The 18,973-nt window shown below is 36.9% G+C and overlaps 1 protein-coding gene across 8 annotated transcripts in view; it reads left to right on the plus strand.

The window, feature by feature from the left end:
* Window positions 1-18,973, plus strand: part of MAST4 (microtubule associated serine/threonine kinase family member 4) — a 296,868-nt gene that overhangs the window by 254,078 nt on the left and 23,817 nt on the right. For all 8 annotated transcript variants that reach the window (XM_032675468.1, XM_032675476.1, XM_032675472.1 and 5 more), the window contains 6 exons: window positions 2,286-2,418; window positions 6,409-6,476; window positions 8,802-8,887; window positions 16,334-16,542; window positions 17,282-17,420; window positions 18,454-18,586. In XM_032675468.1, the coding sequence (XP_032531359.1) occupies window positions 2,286-2,418; window positions 6,409-6,476; window positions 8,802-8,887; window positions 16,334-16,542; window positions 17,282-17,420; window positions 18,454-18,586 (768 nt within the window). The remainder of the gene's footprint in view (window positions 1-2,285; window positions 2,419-6,408; window positions 6,477-8,801; window positions 8,888-16,333; window positions 16,543-17,281; window positions 17,421-18,453; window positions 18,587-18,973) is intronic.

Below are 18,973 nucleotides of genomic sequence, written 5' to 3' on the forward strand. Positions count from 1 at the left end.
GTAAAGCTAGCACAGCTTGCTCCAAGTGTTCTCAATTCAGACAGGATGTTCAGGAGATTTATACTGGAATGTAAAAATCCCGCACCATGTGTTCCTACAGATACAGGCAGCTTGAATAAATTTAGGCATACTGTCACAAAATAATATGTTTCTCGTGCAAGAGGATGTTAAGCCTACTCCATAAACAAGACTGGAATCATGTGAACTTACAGGAACAAAGTCTGTAGTGTTCCTCTGGGAACTTTTGAATAATACTGGCTAATATTTTAGAGTATCTGTCTGAAATAGATGCTAGGTATGAAAAACTGCAACCTCTGTAAGAAAGTTCATAAAGTTGTAGAAAATAAATCTGGCTTTTTATTCATAAGAAGTTTCAGATATGCAGTAAGACTGTCAGTTTTCTGATAGTGGTCTTGGCTCAGGTGTTCATGGCATGTGAATTCCTATTTTAATTTACCTGATAATCATATAAATAAAGATTTTACAGTGTCATGTGTGGCAAGAGCTGCTGGCAAATACTGATTTTTCTCTATTTGTACCTGGAAGGTTAAATAGTTGGAAGTAAAGATCAGAAAATTTGTTGCTTCTCATTATTCACACCTGTGTATGTATATACCTAGATGAATGTGTTTAGATAGATACATGCACATGCACATACACCCCCCCCCCCACTCTCATAAGATTAAAACTACCTGTTTTGAAATTGCCTTGTCTTGCTAGTAAGTGGAGGAGAAGCTGTATATCTGCCACTGCAGCAGGTCAAGAGATGATGTTTTCATGATGAAAGTAAATAGAAATCTTGGCATACAACCATATTGTTGGGTTCTTCAGTGCCAAGGAGTAACATGTAAGAGAATCAGTTGGTCTTGGTAAGTCAGATGAGGAGAGTAAGACTGAAACAGCATGTACCACAGTTATCTGTTCAGATTTTTTGGCAATTTAGCAGCATCCTGAGGCTTTTAAGTTAAATAAGACAGTTTTGGCGCTTTATGGGTCCATGGTAAATCCTTGGCAGTAGGCTGTAGACGATGAAAACTGTTTCATGATAAATGTAAAACTAAGATTGTTTCTATAAAACTGAAAATTCCACAGATACTTTATTTCGGACATGCTGTTAGCTGCACCTGCTTTGATGCTTTCAAAATGAAACATGATACCTAATTTCTTAAGCCCTTTTCTGGGTTGGGACGTTGAGTTTCCACGTCCTGAGTAGCCTGAGAATCTAGGATAGGAGCCTTGTGATTCAGCATGTAGACTAAAACCACGTGGGGTTATGTTAGGCCACAAAACAAGAGTTGGGGAAGCTAGCTCAGCAGTCTGCCTGGCTTCCACAGGTATTTGTGACAGAGATGAACTTACTCGAGGAAAAAATCTGTTTTGTTTCATCAGTGTTTCATGACTCATCATGTTTTGACACTGTTAAGCATGGCACCTGTTTATAGAAACATCTTGAAGAATACAGTAGCCCTGAAGAGATGTTTTGGTAGGAATTCATGCTGGTAGAGAGAGAAATTCTACTAAAAAAAAAAAATCTGACAAACCTTTTAATAAACTTCCTTGCTCCTTTAAATGCATTCCTATTTTTATAATCTATAAAGGTATTAAAATTAAAGTATTTCCAAGGAACTTGGGAATAGGCAGTTTTGAATTTCTATTTTTTTCGTTCCTTTTTGTTGCTTGTTTAGGCTTGCCTTTTTAGGTATGCTATAAAAGAGAGTTACAATATAGTTAGTTCCCAAAGGAAAATGTTTCATTTCTAGATGTGGAACAATTAGATCAATGAAGTTCAAATTTTTTTTTATCAACTTACAGTTTTGTCTATCGATTTATTTAATTGTATTTTCCATAAAACACAGTGCATATATATTGATTGAAAATACTTCAAATTTAATTTAGAAGTAAAAATTGTAGTACAATATATTTACAGTTCGTTTCTGTAGTGTATTTTTGTAGGCAACCAGATGCAGGGAGATAGTCTTCTCTGTTTGAAATGTTATTGTTGCTGGTTATAGGTCATTTCACTCAGTATTATGTGAAGTTTTGAAGGCATACTGTTCCTATAAAGTAAGGCTCTGAAGTAATGGTATGGAATTTCATTGCTTACAGTATGTTACGATACAGAAAAATGAGAATAGATTAATAAACTACTAGTAATAGAATAAAGAGGTATTGTTTTTAATAGGGAAATGTCAAATATGTCCAGTAGAAGACACAAAGGATGTTTTAGTTAGGCTCTAAGAATTCAATTTCAACAGAGAAAATGAGGGTGATTATTTTTCGTTTAGGAATTTGATCCTGAAGAGTTCTACTATCTTTTGGAAGCAGCTGAAGGCCATGCTAAAGAGGGTCAGGGCATTAAAACAGACATCCCTCGGTATATTATTAGCCAGCTGGGCTTAAATAAAGATCCTCTGGAAGGTAAGTGCATCTCCTGGTAGAGCTGTAAGTTCTTAGATTCTTCCTTCTCCATGTGATTTATCATTCTGATAATCTGTGTGTGCCTGAAAAGGGTAAAGTTAAGATGGTAGCAGAACAAGCATTTGCTAATCCTCACAGTACTCTCCCAAGCTCAAAGGCGTTAAAAAGGCCACCTGTTGTGTATAGGATTTTTCCACTTGAATATCATTCACAAATACATTGTGTCAATGATACTGGTCATCTTTTTCCAGCCTGACAATGCAACTTTCTTATTTCAACTCTAGCTGAAATTTACTGGGACAGTTTGATGATTAGCAAATGTTATCTAACCACAGGTATAAAGGAAAAAACCTGGGCTGAGCTGTTTGCTTTTCAGTGGCCCCAGGCTTCTGCATCTTTAAGACTGTGAGAAAACTATCTTCCATTCCATTTATTTTTCCGGGTAACTTATGCGTACATGTTGAAAACTTTTATAGGGAGAGCTTGGGTTCCAGTGCAGGTATTGTCATTGCAAAATTTTTCTTTGCTGTGAGAGTGGTGAGGTACTGGAACAGGTTGCCCAAGGAAGTGGTGGGTGCTCCATCCCTGGATGTATTCAAGGCCAGGCTGGATGGGGTTCTCAGCAACCTGGTCTAGTGGAAGGTGTCCCTGTCCATGGCAGAGATGATCTTTAAGGTTCTTTCCAACCCAAGCCATTTTATGATTATTTTAAGGACAGCGTTGAAAAAATTAAAATTACTTCTCTGTCCTAGTCAAACTATCTTCTTTGCCATCCTGAGAGCATGGTCTATCACTGGTGACAAATAGAAATTGGTTCATTGTGTTCAGTGCTAGTTCTGTAATTTGGAAGAAATTGGCAGAAATGCCATCATGCAAAAATGAGTCTAGCTAGTGCCAATTATCTTGTCTTCTGTGTTATGATGCAGGACTAAGAGAGGACTTGATAACACAAAGTAATAGCAAAAAACTATGATAAACTTTTTTTAGCTAGTTCTTATGATGCATGATCACCTGTTGTTAAATCAAAGGTGTCACATATTGTGTTTTTAACTCTTTTTTGCTGAACTAAAGCAGTTTTAAAATTTCAGTACTGCCAGTGTTGTCAAGAATTTGGTTAGATCTAATTCAATTAAATTGGACGTTGTTATAGCTGATATTCATGCTATATTAACAGACCTAAAGAAAATCATGTCTATTATTAGTCTGCTTCCTGTCTTCACAGAAGAACTTCCTCATCCAAATTTAGTACTGTTTTTTATCTGAGATACAGATTAGCAGCTTTGATGCTTTTTGCTTGGAATTTGAGTACAGCAAGGAAGCCAGACAAACTGGGAAAATACACATAAATATTGTTTTCCCTTTTTTTCTGGAAAAGATCAGGAAGTATCTTAATTCTCTGCAAGTGTCTTCTGGACTTGGTGAACTATTGGTCTGTCCTAAACTGACAATTCATAAATTGTTCCCTGATCAAGTATGTAAGATGTAATTTGGAGTGTTTGTTTAGGGTTTTGTATCATTGACCCTGGTTCTGCCACTTGAACCTTACCTTTGTGATTGACTCTTCTTGGCCACTTGGATTAAAGTGTTCCTCGGTATGAGTCAAGAATCTAAGAATCTATGAGTCTAAGCTAATAAAATCTTTGATTATTTTTTTGACCAGTTTATTATGAGAGAGTTATAGGAAAAAAGTAAGGAGTACTCTTGCTCTGACTACTTTACATGAGTGTACTTCATCGAAGACACATCTTAAAATTATAGTTCATAAACTAAGTATTAATATAATATAAACTTTAAAGCATTCCAGGATAATTGAAATGTTGTTTGTTTTATTTTTTTCTGAGGGGAAAAAATGGACCATGTGGTTTGTCGGTAAATACTGATAGCTGTATGATGTGTGGATTGCTGATCTTTGATTCAGTTGGAGATTTGTGCAATAGAATTAACTTGTGTGTCATTTTAAAGATTAGTATGTATGTGTATTTGTGATCAAGTAATTCAGGCCATCTGATTTGTGTTAATGCTTTCCTGCCACACTACCAAAAAGTGATATTTATAAGCAGTATAAATCACTGTGCAATGACATCTGCAGAGAAAAGCAACCTACTTCAGACCTTTCTCTGTTTACCTCCTTTGTTTGCTGCCATAGCTGTAGTGTCCTTTCTTTGAGTGAAATGATGCATGCGTTATTTGGAGATAATGTTAGATAAATTTGTACTGTACTGGAAGCAATACCACAACAGATTCAGCAGTTAGAGAGTGGTGGCTGCATTTCTGAAGAGTTGCCTGGGGAGAAATTTTTCCCCAAGTGTTTTAAGTTACCATCTTTACGGTTTTGAATGATGAGTCTTGAGAAATGGTTTAAATCAATGAAAGAAAAAGGACAGATGTTTAATGGTATTTAGATGAGTTTTAAAAATCTCTTCAGGCATTGCAAAATGGTTCCATAGCTCCCTGTTTTGAAAGTTGGCTCTTGGTTCCATCCCATTACTACCTACTGCTTGCAAATTATATGGATTTTTCAGATAATGGTTATTTTGCAAAAGTTTGTTTAAAAAGATAGCATTTTAATATGCTATTTATGGAAGTAATTTCAGTTGAGAAGACTGTCAAAGTATATTATTCCATCTTGCTTGGTTCTCTCCCATACAATAAAAGTTTCATCAACACTTCTATTTTAAAACCCCCATGTTCACAAAGCTGTGACTTTTCCCAGGGAAATCCACTCCCAAGTTCATCCCATATAATTTTTTTTTTTTTAAGATTTGTTTGTTCTCAGTGGAGATATTTTTCACCATTTATTGACTTAATTTTTGGAATTTTTTTAGCATCTTTCAGGCTTTAAAAATCTGCTTGACTTTTGAAGTGGTATTCTAATTTCTTCTGTTTCTTACACTTTACATACATTTTGTTTTCAACAGTGATTACAGATAAGAGCTACTCCTTTTAGATCTTTAGCTGTTCCAACAGAAAATTGTCTATGTGGTTAATTTGCTTTTAAAAATTGCAGTAAGTGTTGTGCAGCATTTAACTTATAATGGTCATATATATAGAAATATATAGAAAAATCCAGTTTAGATATTCTATGTGAATATTCAGTTATATTTCGTATTCATAAATTCAATTAATAGTCCTGAGATAAAAATGAACCTTACAAATTTCAGGTGGTCTTATCTGTCTGATTCCCAGCATATAATTGTGATAAAATGTGCATCTTTTGCTATGTAGGGGGTATATAATTAACTATGTATATAATTCAAGTAAGTATATGGGGTCTTCAGGGTGCTGGCTGTCCTGTTTAGCTTTTGTTACCCAAATGAATTCTTAGTTTCTGCCCCCCTGAAGAACAGGGTTGGCTTAGGAGCTTTGCAGCATAGGTTGACCCTGGCAGGGATGATCTGGTCAAGTTGTAGACTCCCAAAATAGTACTTTCCCAGAGAAGTTGTCTGTGTTATGACTCTCTAAATTATAAGCTTCTAAGAGAAGGGCTTTTAGCTTATTCTGCTAGGCCTATCAGTATTTCTGTGTAGAAGATGAAAAATATTTGGATTCCATCTTTAGTCTAAACTAGAAGCTTTTGCTTTAACTGTAAAGGAGCCCAAGAAGGAAAGTGCCTACTGTTAACACCTCTGGGGCTGAGATCCTCAGGAGTTCTAGCAGAATAGTGCTGTCTTTCCCTTAATGCTCAGTTTACACACAAGTCTTGGAATTCTCACGTCTCAGCAGTGAAAACAGTATTGCTTTTCATTGCTTCATGACCATTTGAATTCTTCATAGAAGAATTAGGCACTGAATAGCAGGTCTTAATTTTCTGGATGGGGTTTTTTTTTTAATCTACGCTCGGAGGTGCCCTGAAAATTACTTGGCAAGTATTACATGAGGACACCATTTTATAATTAGTTTCAGAAGGGTGTCGCTTCTCAGGTTTTCCGTGCTTCACCTAATTTTGTATTTGCTGTAGTTTAAAATGAAATTTTTAATCTTTCTTTCCAGAAATAGCTCAGCTAGCTAATTGTGAGAGTGGGACAGCAGAAACTCTGGAAGTGGATGAATCAGTAAATGTAAGCTTTCCTGTTATGTCACTGCTGTTGCTGAATGTGAGCAAAGAAAATGTGTTATGTTCCCCCCAACCCTGTCTGTTTTATTTTCTCTTGGTATATGTAAACAGATTGAATAAACATTGGTTAATCCTCACACTAATGCCATGATGCTCAGCAGGCAGAAGGCTTTCAAAAAGTATAACAAAACTTTCTACCTATTTTCCAGGACGTTTTAGTGTCTTTAGCTTCCATGAATTTAGTGTCAACCATGTGGCAATAGCTTTACCACAAAATCCACCAGTGCTTTCTTTGTTTCTATTCAATCAATGTATTTCTTTTTCTTCTAGAAGTACTTGTAAACTGTTTAATAAAACAAAGAATTTTAAAGAAATTTTATAACAGTCCATTCACAGAGGCAGCTAATGATCAAAGTGAGAGACTCTGAACAGATCCAGTGGAGAGACAAGGAAGAAATGAGTAAGTTAGCAAGTAGTCTGGATTCAGAAAGTTAGTTTACAGTCTGGAAGGTTGTGCATCATTCTTTTGAATCTGTGTTTGGAAATATTTGCCTACAGTAAGGGCTATGTTACAATAATATTTTATCAGATGTTTGCTCAAGATGGCAAAACAAAAATGAGTTGGACGAGTTGACTGCACTGAATATTGTGGACTTAAATGCTCTTATTCTAAATTCTGATTTTTAAAAGTTGGTTCTTATACCTTGGATTTCAGTCAACAGAGTAGATGAAGTTCTACAAAGCTATTGGTTGATTTTTAGTTGAAGTGGATAGAGAAAGCAAGTGCTGTTTGAGGAGATGTGTGGGTAATTAGTGGTACTTTACATGTATTTACAAATGTTAGCCGGCATGGGTTATCTGTTAAAGTAGTTCTGATGTGTAACAGAAAAGACATCGTTCTCCGGTACATGTCATATTATATTGGAATAATTTCTGACATTCTGGCAAAATGCCACTTATAAAGCCATAATTCCATAATTGACACAAAGAGTGTTTCTTACTCTACTGCTTTCATTCATTTGCATTTAAAATACTGTATTACACCCAAGCAGTATTTAGTGGAAGGATACTGACAAACTGGAGAAAAGACAGACAGAATAACTAGAAGGCTTAAAGGAAGTAAGTGCTGAAGTGCTTAACAGAATCTAAGGTACGTTAGCTAAGAAACTGAAATAATAAAGTTTGTGTTGTGCAAATGCTGAAGAAATACAAGAAGGATAATGCAGTGTAATAAAGGAATGTAAATAAGGGAGATGATGAAATGAAATTAGTAATGAAAAATACAGGATATTTGGAAGTATCTGAAAGCGTAGCTGTGGAATAAACGTATGTGGGAAGTGACAGGAAGTGTAACTTGCAAGCACGGGACTGTTCACAATCATAGTAAATATGCAGTTCGGAAGAATCCTGTACTGACAGGAAAGTGGGCTAAACAATTTAGTGTCCTCTCTGTCACCTTCTGTGTAGTTCATTATATTAACATATTCACTGATCTTGCACTGAATTTTCTTTGGCAAGCACTTAATTGAAAATGTTCCAACCAGCTCTACTTTCAAATTCTAAGTATTACCAAACTGCTTGGATAGGGATCATGGAACTTCTCAGAGGTTTGGAAAACATTCAAAAACTATATTGTCGGTTTGTAATGCTGAATTTGGAGTCCTGTGCCCTCATCTTTTCTCCCTGAACCGCAATTCTAATTCACACATATTGAAGATTAATTAAAAATAAAAACTAGAAAAAAGGTTTTGCCATACTCAGGACAACTCAGTTTTTAAAAAGTTCTGACAAGTAGGTAAAAGTGACTCTCTAAAGGTAGAATTAATGCATTTTTGTCTTCCATACTTTCTCTTTCATTTTGTCTCTTTTTACAGTCTATTCTAAGTTATATCACACTCTACCCTAACATCAGTTTGAAATGTGCAAAAGTTTATTTGAATAAACAGGAACTCATCTGCAGTTTGTTGTTACCAGGCTGTAATATGAGATTTACTAAAATGAGAAGGCAGCAGCCAACGAGAACCTTGTGGGATTCACAGGAGTCCATAACTCCAGATAAGAGTTGCCAGTAGCTACATTACCAGAACCCCTCATGGCTGTAACCTTTGCATGTAGATAGGTGGACAATTTGCTGCGGTTCAGCGCATGAAGCTGTCTGATGAAAAAGCAGTTTTACTTCAGGAGTCCCTTGGTCCCTCTCTGTGCTGACTGTGACTGGCCAGAGCTTTTACCTGGTGATGATTGGGGTTTTTTGTTTGTTTGTTTTTTCACCTGATTTTGAAAAAAAGTACTGTTTTAACTTTGTTCTTTCTCATCTCTTCCTTTGAAGAGCTCTAATACCTCACTGAAGCTGCAGAGGAAGCCTCGGGAAAGTGATTTTGAAACAATTAAATTGATTAGTAATGGAGCTTATGGGTGAGTAATCCATGAGTGCGACAAGTCCTTTGCATTTTAGTTCTGCTTAACTTTCCATTATTTCTTATTTCAAGGATCTTTGTGTGAGAGTGAGTTTGCACTGCCACTTTTTTCATTTTGATTTTTTGTTTTGTTGCTAATATTTGAGTTTACGAGTTTTTGGAAAGTTTGCTAGGCAATAATTAATTACTGTGTGCTGTGGTAAATTAAAGTACTGAATATTAAAACACTAAGATTTTTCAGAGGTGGATATCCTGCTATAGATAAAATCTGAATAAATGAAAATTTAAAGTCACCTTTTTAATACTGGAAAGAACCTGTGCTTATGCAGATAAGAGACAGAATAAAACTTTATTTGTAGAGAGACGGATTGATAAAAATAAGTGCTTACTTGACCTAAAAATATTGGTGAAATAGAAATAAATTTCCTGAAGTAGGGAAACAGTGTTCTCCATGGATGCTCTTCTAATTCTTAAGTTTTAACCAATTAGATTTTAAGGAATTGGCATTACTTTATTAGTTTCTGGAAATTGCACAACTTGCTGCCCAGTGTGAGTTGTAAGTCAGTCAGTCATCTGGAGATATCCCCTAAGGCTAAGAGAACATTTTGGTAACCCGGGCCTTAAATGAACAGCAGACGTTACCTGAACACCAGATGTGTGGGAAGTACTGTGCAGTGATGGTGTCTGTCTTCAGTCACCTCTTCTGATCCAGTACTACCTGTTAGAGCCTTGTTTGGCTCCTTCTCTACATTGAAATATATCGAGACAGGAACTGTTGGTCTCTGTAATCTGCGGGAAGAGGAGGGATGTATATTGGTTCAAAAAAGAGAGATTTCCATCTTGAGGTGAGGAGCCCACAACCAAATAAGACTTGACAGTGGAGGAGGGCTGTACTGCTCTCCAGCAGAGACCCTGTTAGACTGACCCTGCTCTGCGCCGCCTCTGCTTGAGGTAGAAAGCAGTAGTGACCTGATATGACTGAGCACTCTTTGAAGAAATCCTGGACATAGGAGAAGGAGCACCTGCAGTATACCCACTGGACTTTCTGTGCCTGTTTAATGGCCTTGAGGCTGATTATCTCTCTCTGATGATATTTAGTTAAAGATGACTCTGAGTTCTGGAAGAGGAGGCATTTAGTACTGTTGATCATGGTAGCTTGTGTGAAGGCTATTTGTGTCCAGATGTGTTTACCTAGCTCAGCAAAAATCCTGAAGGAAATAGCATAATTTGAATTAAAGTTACGTAAATATTCAAGTACAACTTCTCTCTAGTCAACCTCTACTCAATTTTCTCAGAATTTCTCCATAGGCAAACTCGTTGCTTATTGTATGTCAGCCTCTCCCAATTACCTCACTACCTCAAAAACCTTTCAGCAGTTAGCAGTAGATGCTGCACCCCTCCCTGACTGCACCCCTTTCTCCTTTCCTTGGCAGATGCTAAGTCCCCTCCATTCCTCCTTTCATCTCTTTGTGTTACTGGAGGAGGATAGGGGGAACTGTGTTGGGTGGGCCCCCATTGGAGGAAGAGGTGTCAAGAGTCACTGAATCTGCCCAGCCTCCCAGCAGTTTTCGGTTGCTGAGGGATGGGGGGGAGGAGGGAGCAGCTGCAGAAGGGCATAGTGTAGTCAGCAGTGTGAGCCTGAAACCTGAAGTCAGAAGTTCTGTGGTTCTTGCTCTGTGGGTGTTACAGTCAGAAGGAGCTTCAATGAGCCATTATGAAATACAGACTGGAGACAACTGTCCATCTGAAACCAGAGATAATTAAGGATCTGAAAAGCTGGAAAGAACAGATGAAAAGCCATGGCCTTCCATGACACACATGATTTTTTTTTCCCTCATGTTTGTGGCTGGGAAAATCAGCACTTATGAAATACCTTATAAAAACCAATAATAAGCAAAATTGGCAATGTAATGTTGTAAAAATTGGATGAGACCCTGATAAATACGAGAAGAAAAGGAGAGGTGACAGAGAATTAATACCTTGGAGTGTATTCAGTTTGTTCATGAATCATTGTCTTTAGCAAATGTAAAAACAGGGGTAGGCTGACAGGTTATACTGTGATAGTATTAGTGGAAATTGAAAAGCTCATCAGTTTAGTAGAGTGCTATTACTTCCATCCTTAAGGAGGTAATAACAAAGGTAGATTTTGTTGATTTGGATTTTTCTTTTAAATCATTACTTCTTAGAAGAAAAATCAAGAACAAGAAAACAAACGGCCACTTACAATTCACGTAGAGGGAAAGAAACACCCTCAGTGAAATGTGAGACAATAAACTTCTAAAAGTATTTACTCACTTTTAAAAGTGATTTTAGCACCTATTGAATATTGTAAGTTGAGGAGGCTTGTACCACTAAATTCTCTTGGTTACCACTTTCTCAAAATGACCTGTGTCCTTGAAAATCTCCACCATGGTATATCAGACAAGTGGGACAGACTGTAAAATCAACAGACCATTTTTTTAATCTTTATTAAGTGAGTTTTTCTTTTTTCTGTTGGCACCAGTACAGTTAATGGTTAATTTACTCAAAAATTATGGTCAAGTTTAAAGGGGAGCACATTAAGATAGCCTAAATGCTTTCTAACCCATCTACAAAATGTAGTGTAATAAACCAATGATATCTGTTTCATGTGAATATAAAACAATAAGTTCTCCTAAAGGCATTTTTTGCAGTTCATTCACAAATGTAAATAGCTGAAATAAAAGTCACTGTTGTTATGCTACAAGGATTATTTTTTCCATTGTGTTGTTTTCCAGGCCACTAATCTTTTGAAATCATCTAAAGATGGGGGGGGAGGAAATTCTACCTGTGCTTCATTGATTTATTCTCAAAAAATGTCATTGCGCATGTTTTGTGCTCTGACTTATTAAAGATTCAGTATTCTGTAGTAATATTTTACTTATTTTGAGGCTATAATGAAGGGTTTAATTCTTAATCAATTAAAGGAAACCTCATCCGTTCTTTTATTTTGCTGTGGTGTTTTTGCCTTTATTAGCGAAATAGAAAGTTTTGGCTGCTTGACGTTTGTTGGTCTTGGCATGCTGTAACAGAGATTTGTCAGATATGCTAAACTTGATGAGTTTAAATGTAAACTATTGGTTTTGTGAAGGTCTGAGTAAATATCTTAGCAGTTCTCTACTTTTGATTGGGCAAACTCATTTATAGTGCAGTTGAATGACTATACAGTAGATGAGGTGTCATAGATGAGGCTTTTGGGAATGGCTAGGAATATACAAGAAGTTTAACAAGCTGTGAATCAGTAAACAGTGTAGGATTCTGGCCAAGTCATTAAGGGTTTCACAAGCTGTCTATATGACTTTTTTCAGCCAGTCAAAACTTTTCATACTTCCCAAATTTTAAACTTTTTATGCAATCACAGCAACATTTTTTCCATATTCCAACTTGCAAGAGGTAGCAGGTAGTAGTAGTCCATCTCAAGTTAACATCAGCGTGGTTTCCTGAAACAGCTCAACGAAATAAAGATTACATTTGATCTCAGGGAAGTGAGTTATGTTAGTTCAATACATCTTCACCAATTTATAAATGTATCTGCTTAAACCAAATGCATGATACCCCTTTTCGTCCTGCCTGGAATGCTTTTACTTCTACAGGGATGATAATGTCAATATGTACGTGACATAATGGCTAATGGTGTTGCTTGATAAATTTAAAAACTTGGAAGCAGTGTTATCTTGAGCAGCTGCTGCACCTAACCTGTGAATATTCCTGCCCCTTCTCTACTCTGTTGATAGTACTGTAGTGGGAATGGGACTAAGGAAGTTACACAGCTGTAGAATAGAACTCCCATCACTCAAGTTAATTCATCGTCAGCCTGGCAGCCACCAGTTCAGAAGTGGAAGGGGAGAGGGGGATATGTGGCTTAAGTAGCACCAGACAGTTTACCCATCAGAATTTTGGACAGCAGTTTCATCACTTTGAATCTGCGCTTACTAGTCTAGTTACTAGCTTCCATGAAGATAGAATGCATTTCTACTGTTAGGTATGGAAGGGTGGTTTAATTTTTCAAAATTGATGGCATATTAGAACAACTGGGACAAGTACCAGTTGTGAGAGAAGGATCAAAGCCATCATGTTCTCTTCATCATGTGGCCAGCTTCTCATTTCTTTCTAGGCAGACTGGGATAAGTCTGATATTGTCCCAGATTGTCCCAGAGCTCAGAAGCACTGGATGCTTATGTCAGGACTGCTGCAGTGCTCCAGATAGCCTTTCCCCTTACCCCCATATAACTCTGATGTGGTCATGGACATTGCCTAGCTATGATATGGTGCAGTGCTGCTTTTAAATTCTAATCTTAAATAATTATCTGTACACTTTAGCATATTGCTGCAACATAAATCACAGCCTCAGAAGTAGCTTCTCTTCACTGGAGGCTACGTCAGATGTAATTCCAGGCTAGTACAGTATTTAACAGTCTCTTCCCAGGAAATTACTTATGAAAATGAATTTCACGTGGTCAGCAGGTGAAATTTTTAAGCAGCGAGTACAGTACCTGTGTCTCCACAAGGAGTTCAAGGTCCTTTGACAGATTAGAAAATAGGGTAAAAGCAAGTGATATGGCTATATTAGCCCTAAGCACTGAATGTAGAACGGATTGTGAAATGGCTCTAAAAATTTAAGTTACTGAAGAGCTGTAAACTAACCCTGAAACCTGCCTGACTTTTTTCAGTAATTAAAGATTTTTCAATTTAGAGAAAAAACAGGAGTCATTGCTGTAAGATTGGAGTGATTGATTGTATAATATTTAATTTGGACTAATTCAGGAAACCAGTTAAATATTTTAGCTTTTTTTGTCATCTTAACAGTGCACAGTGTTTGATAATTTTGCCTAGTTAGTGATATTATGGAGATACTTTTTCAAGCTGAGATTTATGTTGGAAGTGAAATAAGGTAATGTTTGAACAGTGCTAAAGTTGATGAATGTTCTTATTTCTCTTGAAAAGTGAACTTTATTTGCTGCGTTGAACTACAGCATCAGTAAAATACAGAGCACTTGCATACCTGTTGAAATTTGCACAGTGAAATTAGGGAATGTTTTGGAAATTCTTGTCACCATATTATGAAAACAGAAAACTGGGGGGAGAAAGGAAAGCAAATTCTTCACTTGAAACCATTGGAGTATTGCAACACTACCACTCTAGCTGAGGCTTTGCAGGCAGACAGAGCATGCCACTGTCATTGAATGGATCAACAGGGCAATCTGGGTGTTCTTCCTACACCATTTTTGTGTCAAAGAATCCTTAAATTTGAAATTATCTTTATTATATACTGAAGGTCACGAGCAGCATTTAATGATAAACATGCTGCTGGCTGGGGCATAGTTTTCTTCGTAAAGTATAAATGCTGTTTGCTAGAGTTACTGTGATGGGAGGACATGAGGATGTTAGACATTTTTGTATGTTAAAGATCATTTAAAAGCACTTTTTGTAGCATAAACAGTGTATACGTATGTAAGAATGAGGAAGACTATTGCGTTGCAGTTGTCTTTGGAGTCTGGTACACTTGAAATAAACAGTCTTTTCCTGAGGAATTACAGAATCCCAGAGGAGTCATACAGTTTTCAGCTTGTGATGTAAGACTGGAGAATGCAGTTTAGACAGCTGGGAAAATATAGCCAGCGTGTCCCAGATATTTACTGGACTAAACAGTCTTCGAAACTTAATGGTTAATAATTTTAAATATGGTAGTAATGATCTTACAAATGCACGCAATTGGCAGGGAGGATTTATTTAAGAATCTATAATAATATGCTCTGGTACTATCTGCCTCTCACAAGTGCATCTTGGCACACTGTCCAGTCTAAAACTCCTGAGAAAGATCTGTGTGCCAGCTCCTCAGTCAGTCTTCAGTTCGTTCATATGACTAGTTTTTTTAAAGGACTGAGGTTTCAGGCATTACTTTTCTATATTCCACCAGTGCATAGGGGGACTGAAACAGGGAAAAGGTGAAATTACAGGAGATTAAGAAGCTAAGGCTGAAAGACAGTTGTTGGCAACAAGTAAGAGAGGAAAACCAAAACATAAGGGAAAGAAAAGCAAGGGAAAGAGTTGTAATGAAAGGGTGGAGAGAGAAGTGAGTATGAGGGGAGCAGTGGGAAGAGGTGCAGGACAAAAGGCATGAAACCAGCAGGAGTACTGGAGTTGAATTTCAGTTCAGGCTGTATTCCAGCTTGGGAGAGGCAGAAGGGAGTGAGACTTAGTAGGAGGCACGAAGGGTTGGGTTTGTCTTGGGCTTTGTCCAAGGTAGTTTTCATCTACTTTCATAATGGTATAGTGTGTTTTACCTGCTCCTTATCTTCCCTGCTCCTGGGAAGATCTTCATAGAAATAGTAAGGCAAGAGTTGCTTTTTGTGTTTAAATAATTGTATGCTGATAATTGGACCTCATGGGGTCCAATTTAAAATTTAAAAACTCCATAATTGAGTCCTGTTCCCGCGCCCCCCCCCCCCCCTTTTCTCCTTTGAGTCCTTTCTTTCCTTAAACACTTACTACTGTGGTAATTGTATTCTGGAGGTGGTATAAACATTAAATGATACAAAGTAGATTTCAAGCAGGGCAAACATTTTTAGGATTTACCCCAAGGGATTTTGAGAAATGCAGCAGTAATGTCCTGTGTCAGTGTTTCACAGCAGGGTGATTCCTTCTCCTTAGCTTTGAAAGACAACAGTGTTTGCCCAAGTGAGGTTTTCTTTCCCTTTGCTTCCCTCACTGCCTTTGCCTTATCTAACCAGACTCACAGGAAACTTTGTACCCAGCAGCCGAGTGGAAATTCTGCTTGTAAGGATACATTATAGTCCCCCATTACCATGTGGTTGCTGCAGTGATCTTTGTTTCAGGCTACCTACTGGTGACCTGCCTCTGATAGAGATCAGTGCTGATGTCAGGGACTGAAAAAAGGACATAGGATTTTGCACCTTGTGATGAGGGAGCCACCCCAACGAGCAACTTCTGAGCAACCTTCATAAAAAACCTGTGTTGTGTTTTAAAATCCCCAGGACTGAGTCTGAGTCATGTTTACCTTACAGCAGACCTACAGAATGAGCATTTGTCACAATGATTTGTAGCATTGTGCCATAACTGGGTTTCATATGTAATCCTTTGTTAATGGGGATGCCCAAAATCTACCTGAGCTGAGAGCATTTGCTATTATATCTGTTGTTTATTTGGGGGAGTGAGAGGAAAGTGGAGGAGATTTGCGTGGTTTTAGTTTGCATACTAATTTGTGTTGACTGAGATTCATCCCAGTTATGAAGCAAAATGAGATTTGTAATCATTCTTTAATGTGAAAGCCAACAACTTTAAAACAAGTCTCCTATATAATATATATACTGTTTTTTAAAAAAAAAAATTTTAGTTTAAAAATGTATTTTAAAATGTATTTTTAATCAGACTTTTTTTCTTTGTCTCCCCCATTTGAACTTTTTAGTGCGGTTTATTTTGTGAGGCACAAAGAAACCAGACAAAGATTTGCCATGAAGAAAATTAATAAGCAAAATCTCATCCTCCGAAACCAGATCCAACAGGCCTTTGTTGAGCGTGATATCCTGACATTTGCAGAAAATCCATTTGTTGTCAGCATGTATTGCTCCTTTGAAACAAGACGTCACTTATGCATGGTCATGGAATATGTGGAAGGTAAAATGTCTGTTCTGTTTTACAGATGAGGAAGAGAGATTTCTTACACCAAGAAAGAAAAATAGCCCATATGGTACTTATTAGAAAGCCCTCCCGTGTGTCCTCTGTATTCTAGCAGTTCAGATTTAGGATCAAGATCCAACAGCAAGGTGTTTGTTTGCGGGTTTTTTTTCCCCCAGTCATTATCTCCCAGTAAACAGCTTGTAGAACACTTGTACTCCGGCTATAATGGGAAATAACTGCTCTTAGAGTAAGTTTCCTATAGACTGTAATCAGAAGTGTGCTATCATTCAAAGTTCATGTGGAAATGTTTGCTTTTTCTGGAGTTCAGATTTTCATTAGTACACATGGGGATATTTGTAATAGTTATTTTTACAGAGAAATAGGAAAGAGGAGACAATTTGAAAAGATGCTAATGCTGAAGGCGAACAGTGGACAGAAGCATTGTGTGGGCTTCCCTGCCCCTGACGCTTTTTTTTTCTTTTTTTTTCACCTTTTATTCCCTTAAGTAGCAGCATGTACTTTATTGGTTTCAGATTAATCTTTGTACTGCTCTCTCCCAGCTTCACACTGTGTTTCCAGTACAGTAGTTCATGAGGTCACATGTTCAGTTGAATCATCTGATTAGAAAATAAACATTTATGACTGTTGTTTGGGTCCCTTTCTGCATCATATATGGTTTATACTAATACACCTCAGATGTATAGCATCATCTGGAACATTTGTCCTGTTTCCACAGGTGGAGACTGTGCTACTTTGATGAAGAATATGGGTCCCTTACCTGTAGACATGGCAAGGATGTACTTTGCAGAGACTGTTCTGGCCTTGGAATACCTTCATAATTATGGAATTGTACATAGGGATTTGAAACCAGACAAGTATGTGTATGGAATACAGCTGAAAGAGGACTTTGAATTGGTAGATAAAATATGAAAGATTTGAACTTGCTTTGAATATTTTTTTTTTCCAGTGAGTGATAGATTCACAATATTTGAATTTTCATTACTTGAAGTTACAGAAAATATATTTTTTTCCAAAAGAGCTAATTAAGAATTTTCTGCGTTTAAGATGGAAGGGGCTATCAGAGTAGCTAAAAAAAAAAAATTTACTTTTCTGTTTGAAATGGAGGGGAATGCATTTGGTTAGTAAGGAAAAGTTTTTTCAAAGTATGGTTCAACCACTGTTTAATACAAAATATCATTAACTTGCAGATATCTGCATATATGAAGACAAAATTGAACAAATGGAGAAGTGTTTCTTGTTGCGTGATTTTTGGGGATGATTTTGTTTTTTGAGGGGTTTGGATTTTTTATTTTCAATATTGAAAAGTACAGTATTACTCCTATACATACAAATTAACATTACAGCAAGTAGCTGAAGTACAAAGTAAGGCCATTGAAACTCCATTAATCTTCTTCCTGTTTCAGATTAAAAAAGAAAAAAAGAAAAAGAATTGGAGTCGTGGGTGTTAACTGACAATACCTTCATAGCATGATACCTTAGGACAGTAAAGTGTTAGTTACTAGCTTAATATCTGAGAGATTTTTCAAATGCATGATCCACCTCGTACTGGACCGAAAATGCTCACATTGCTTCAAAAGTGACGTGTACCCTATTTTAGGTCTTTCAGATGATAGCTTTCTTCTAAGCTTCTAGCGTTCAGCTCTCAGGACTTGTGTAGTTCAATAACACATAAAAAGTTTGTTTACTTCTGATAATAATAGTAACAAAAGTAAGACTGAGATTTTTAACGTGTTTATTTTGTACCTACTTAAATCACTTCTTAAGCTGTGTTTATACTTTTACAGTGCTATTGAAACATTTTTCTCTAGGTATTATAGCAGTAATAACAATTATAAGCACATAAAGTTGAATTATATCACTATAACTTAAAATCTTTCAATTTTTCAGTTTATTAGTAACATCCATGGGCCATATAAAGCTTACAGACTTTGGCCTGTCAAAAGTGGGGCTAATGAGTTTGACTACCAATCTCTATGAGGGTCATATTGAGAAGGATGCCAGAGAATTCCTTGACAAACAAGTAAGAAATGGACTTTTTTTATTTCTACATTGAGTGTTCACATGAAATAATATTTTGCCAGCAGAGTGTGCCATAATACCAAATAAACCATTGTTATTTCTGCTCTGGTTTTCCAGTTGAATATGTCATTTATTTTTATTGATGCCTTGCAGATTGGTCTAGGCTTTTTTCTTTCTACATTAAGATCTGTTAGTAAGATGAACAACCTAATTGTGTGCACGTTAATCTGTGAGAGAGACAAATGGAACCTGTTTTTATGAGGAATTATGGCGTCTCAACAGAGTACTTGTGGAGCTCATTATGCGCTGTAGAACCAAGGGTGCTAAAATCGGTGCTATGGCCCATTTTCCTTTAAGCATGCCTCATTACCATTGCTCACAATCTGTT

This window comes from Chiroxiphia lanceolata, chromosome Z, assembly GCF_009829145.1.
Source record: "Chiroxiphia lanceolata isolate bChiLan1 chromosome Z, bChiLan1.pri, whole genome shotgun sequence".
NCBI classification, from domain to species: Eukaryota; Metazoa; Chordata; class Aves; order Passeriformes; family Pipridae; genus Chiroxiphia; species Chiroxiphia lanceolata.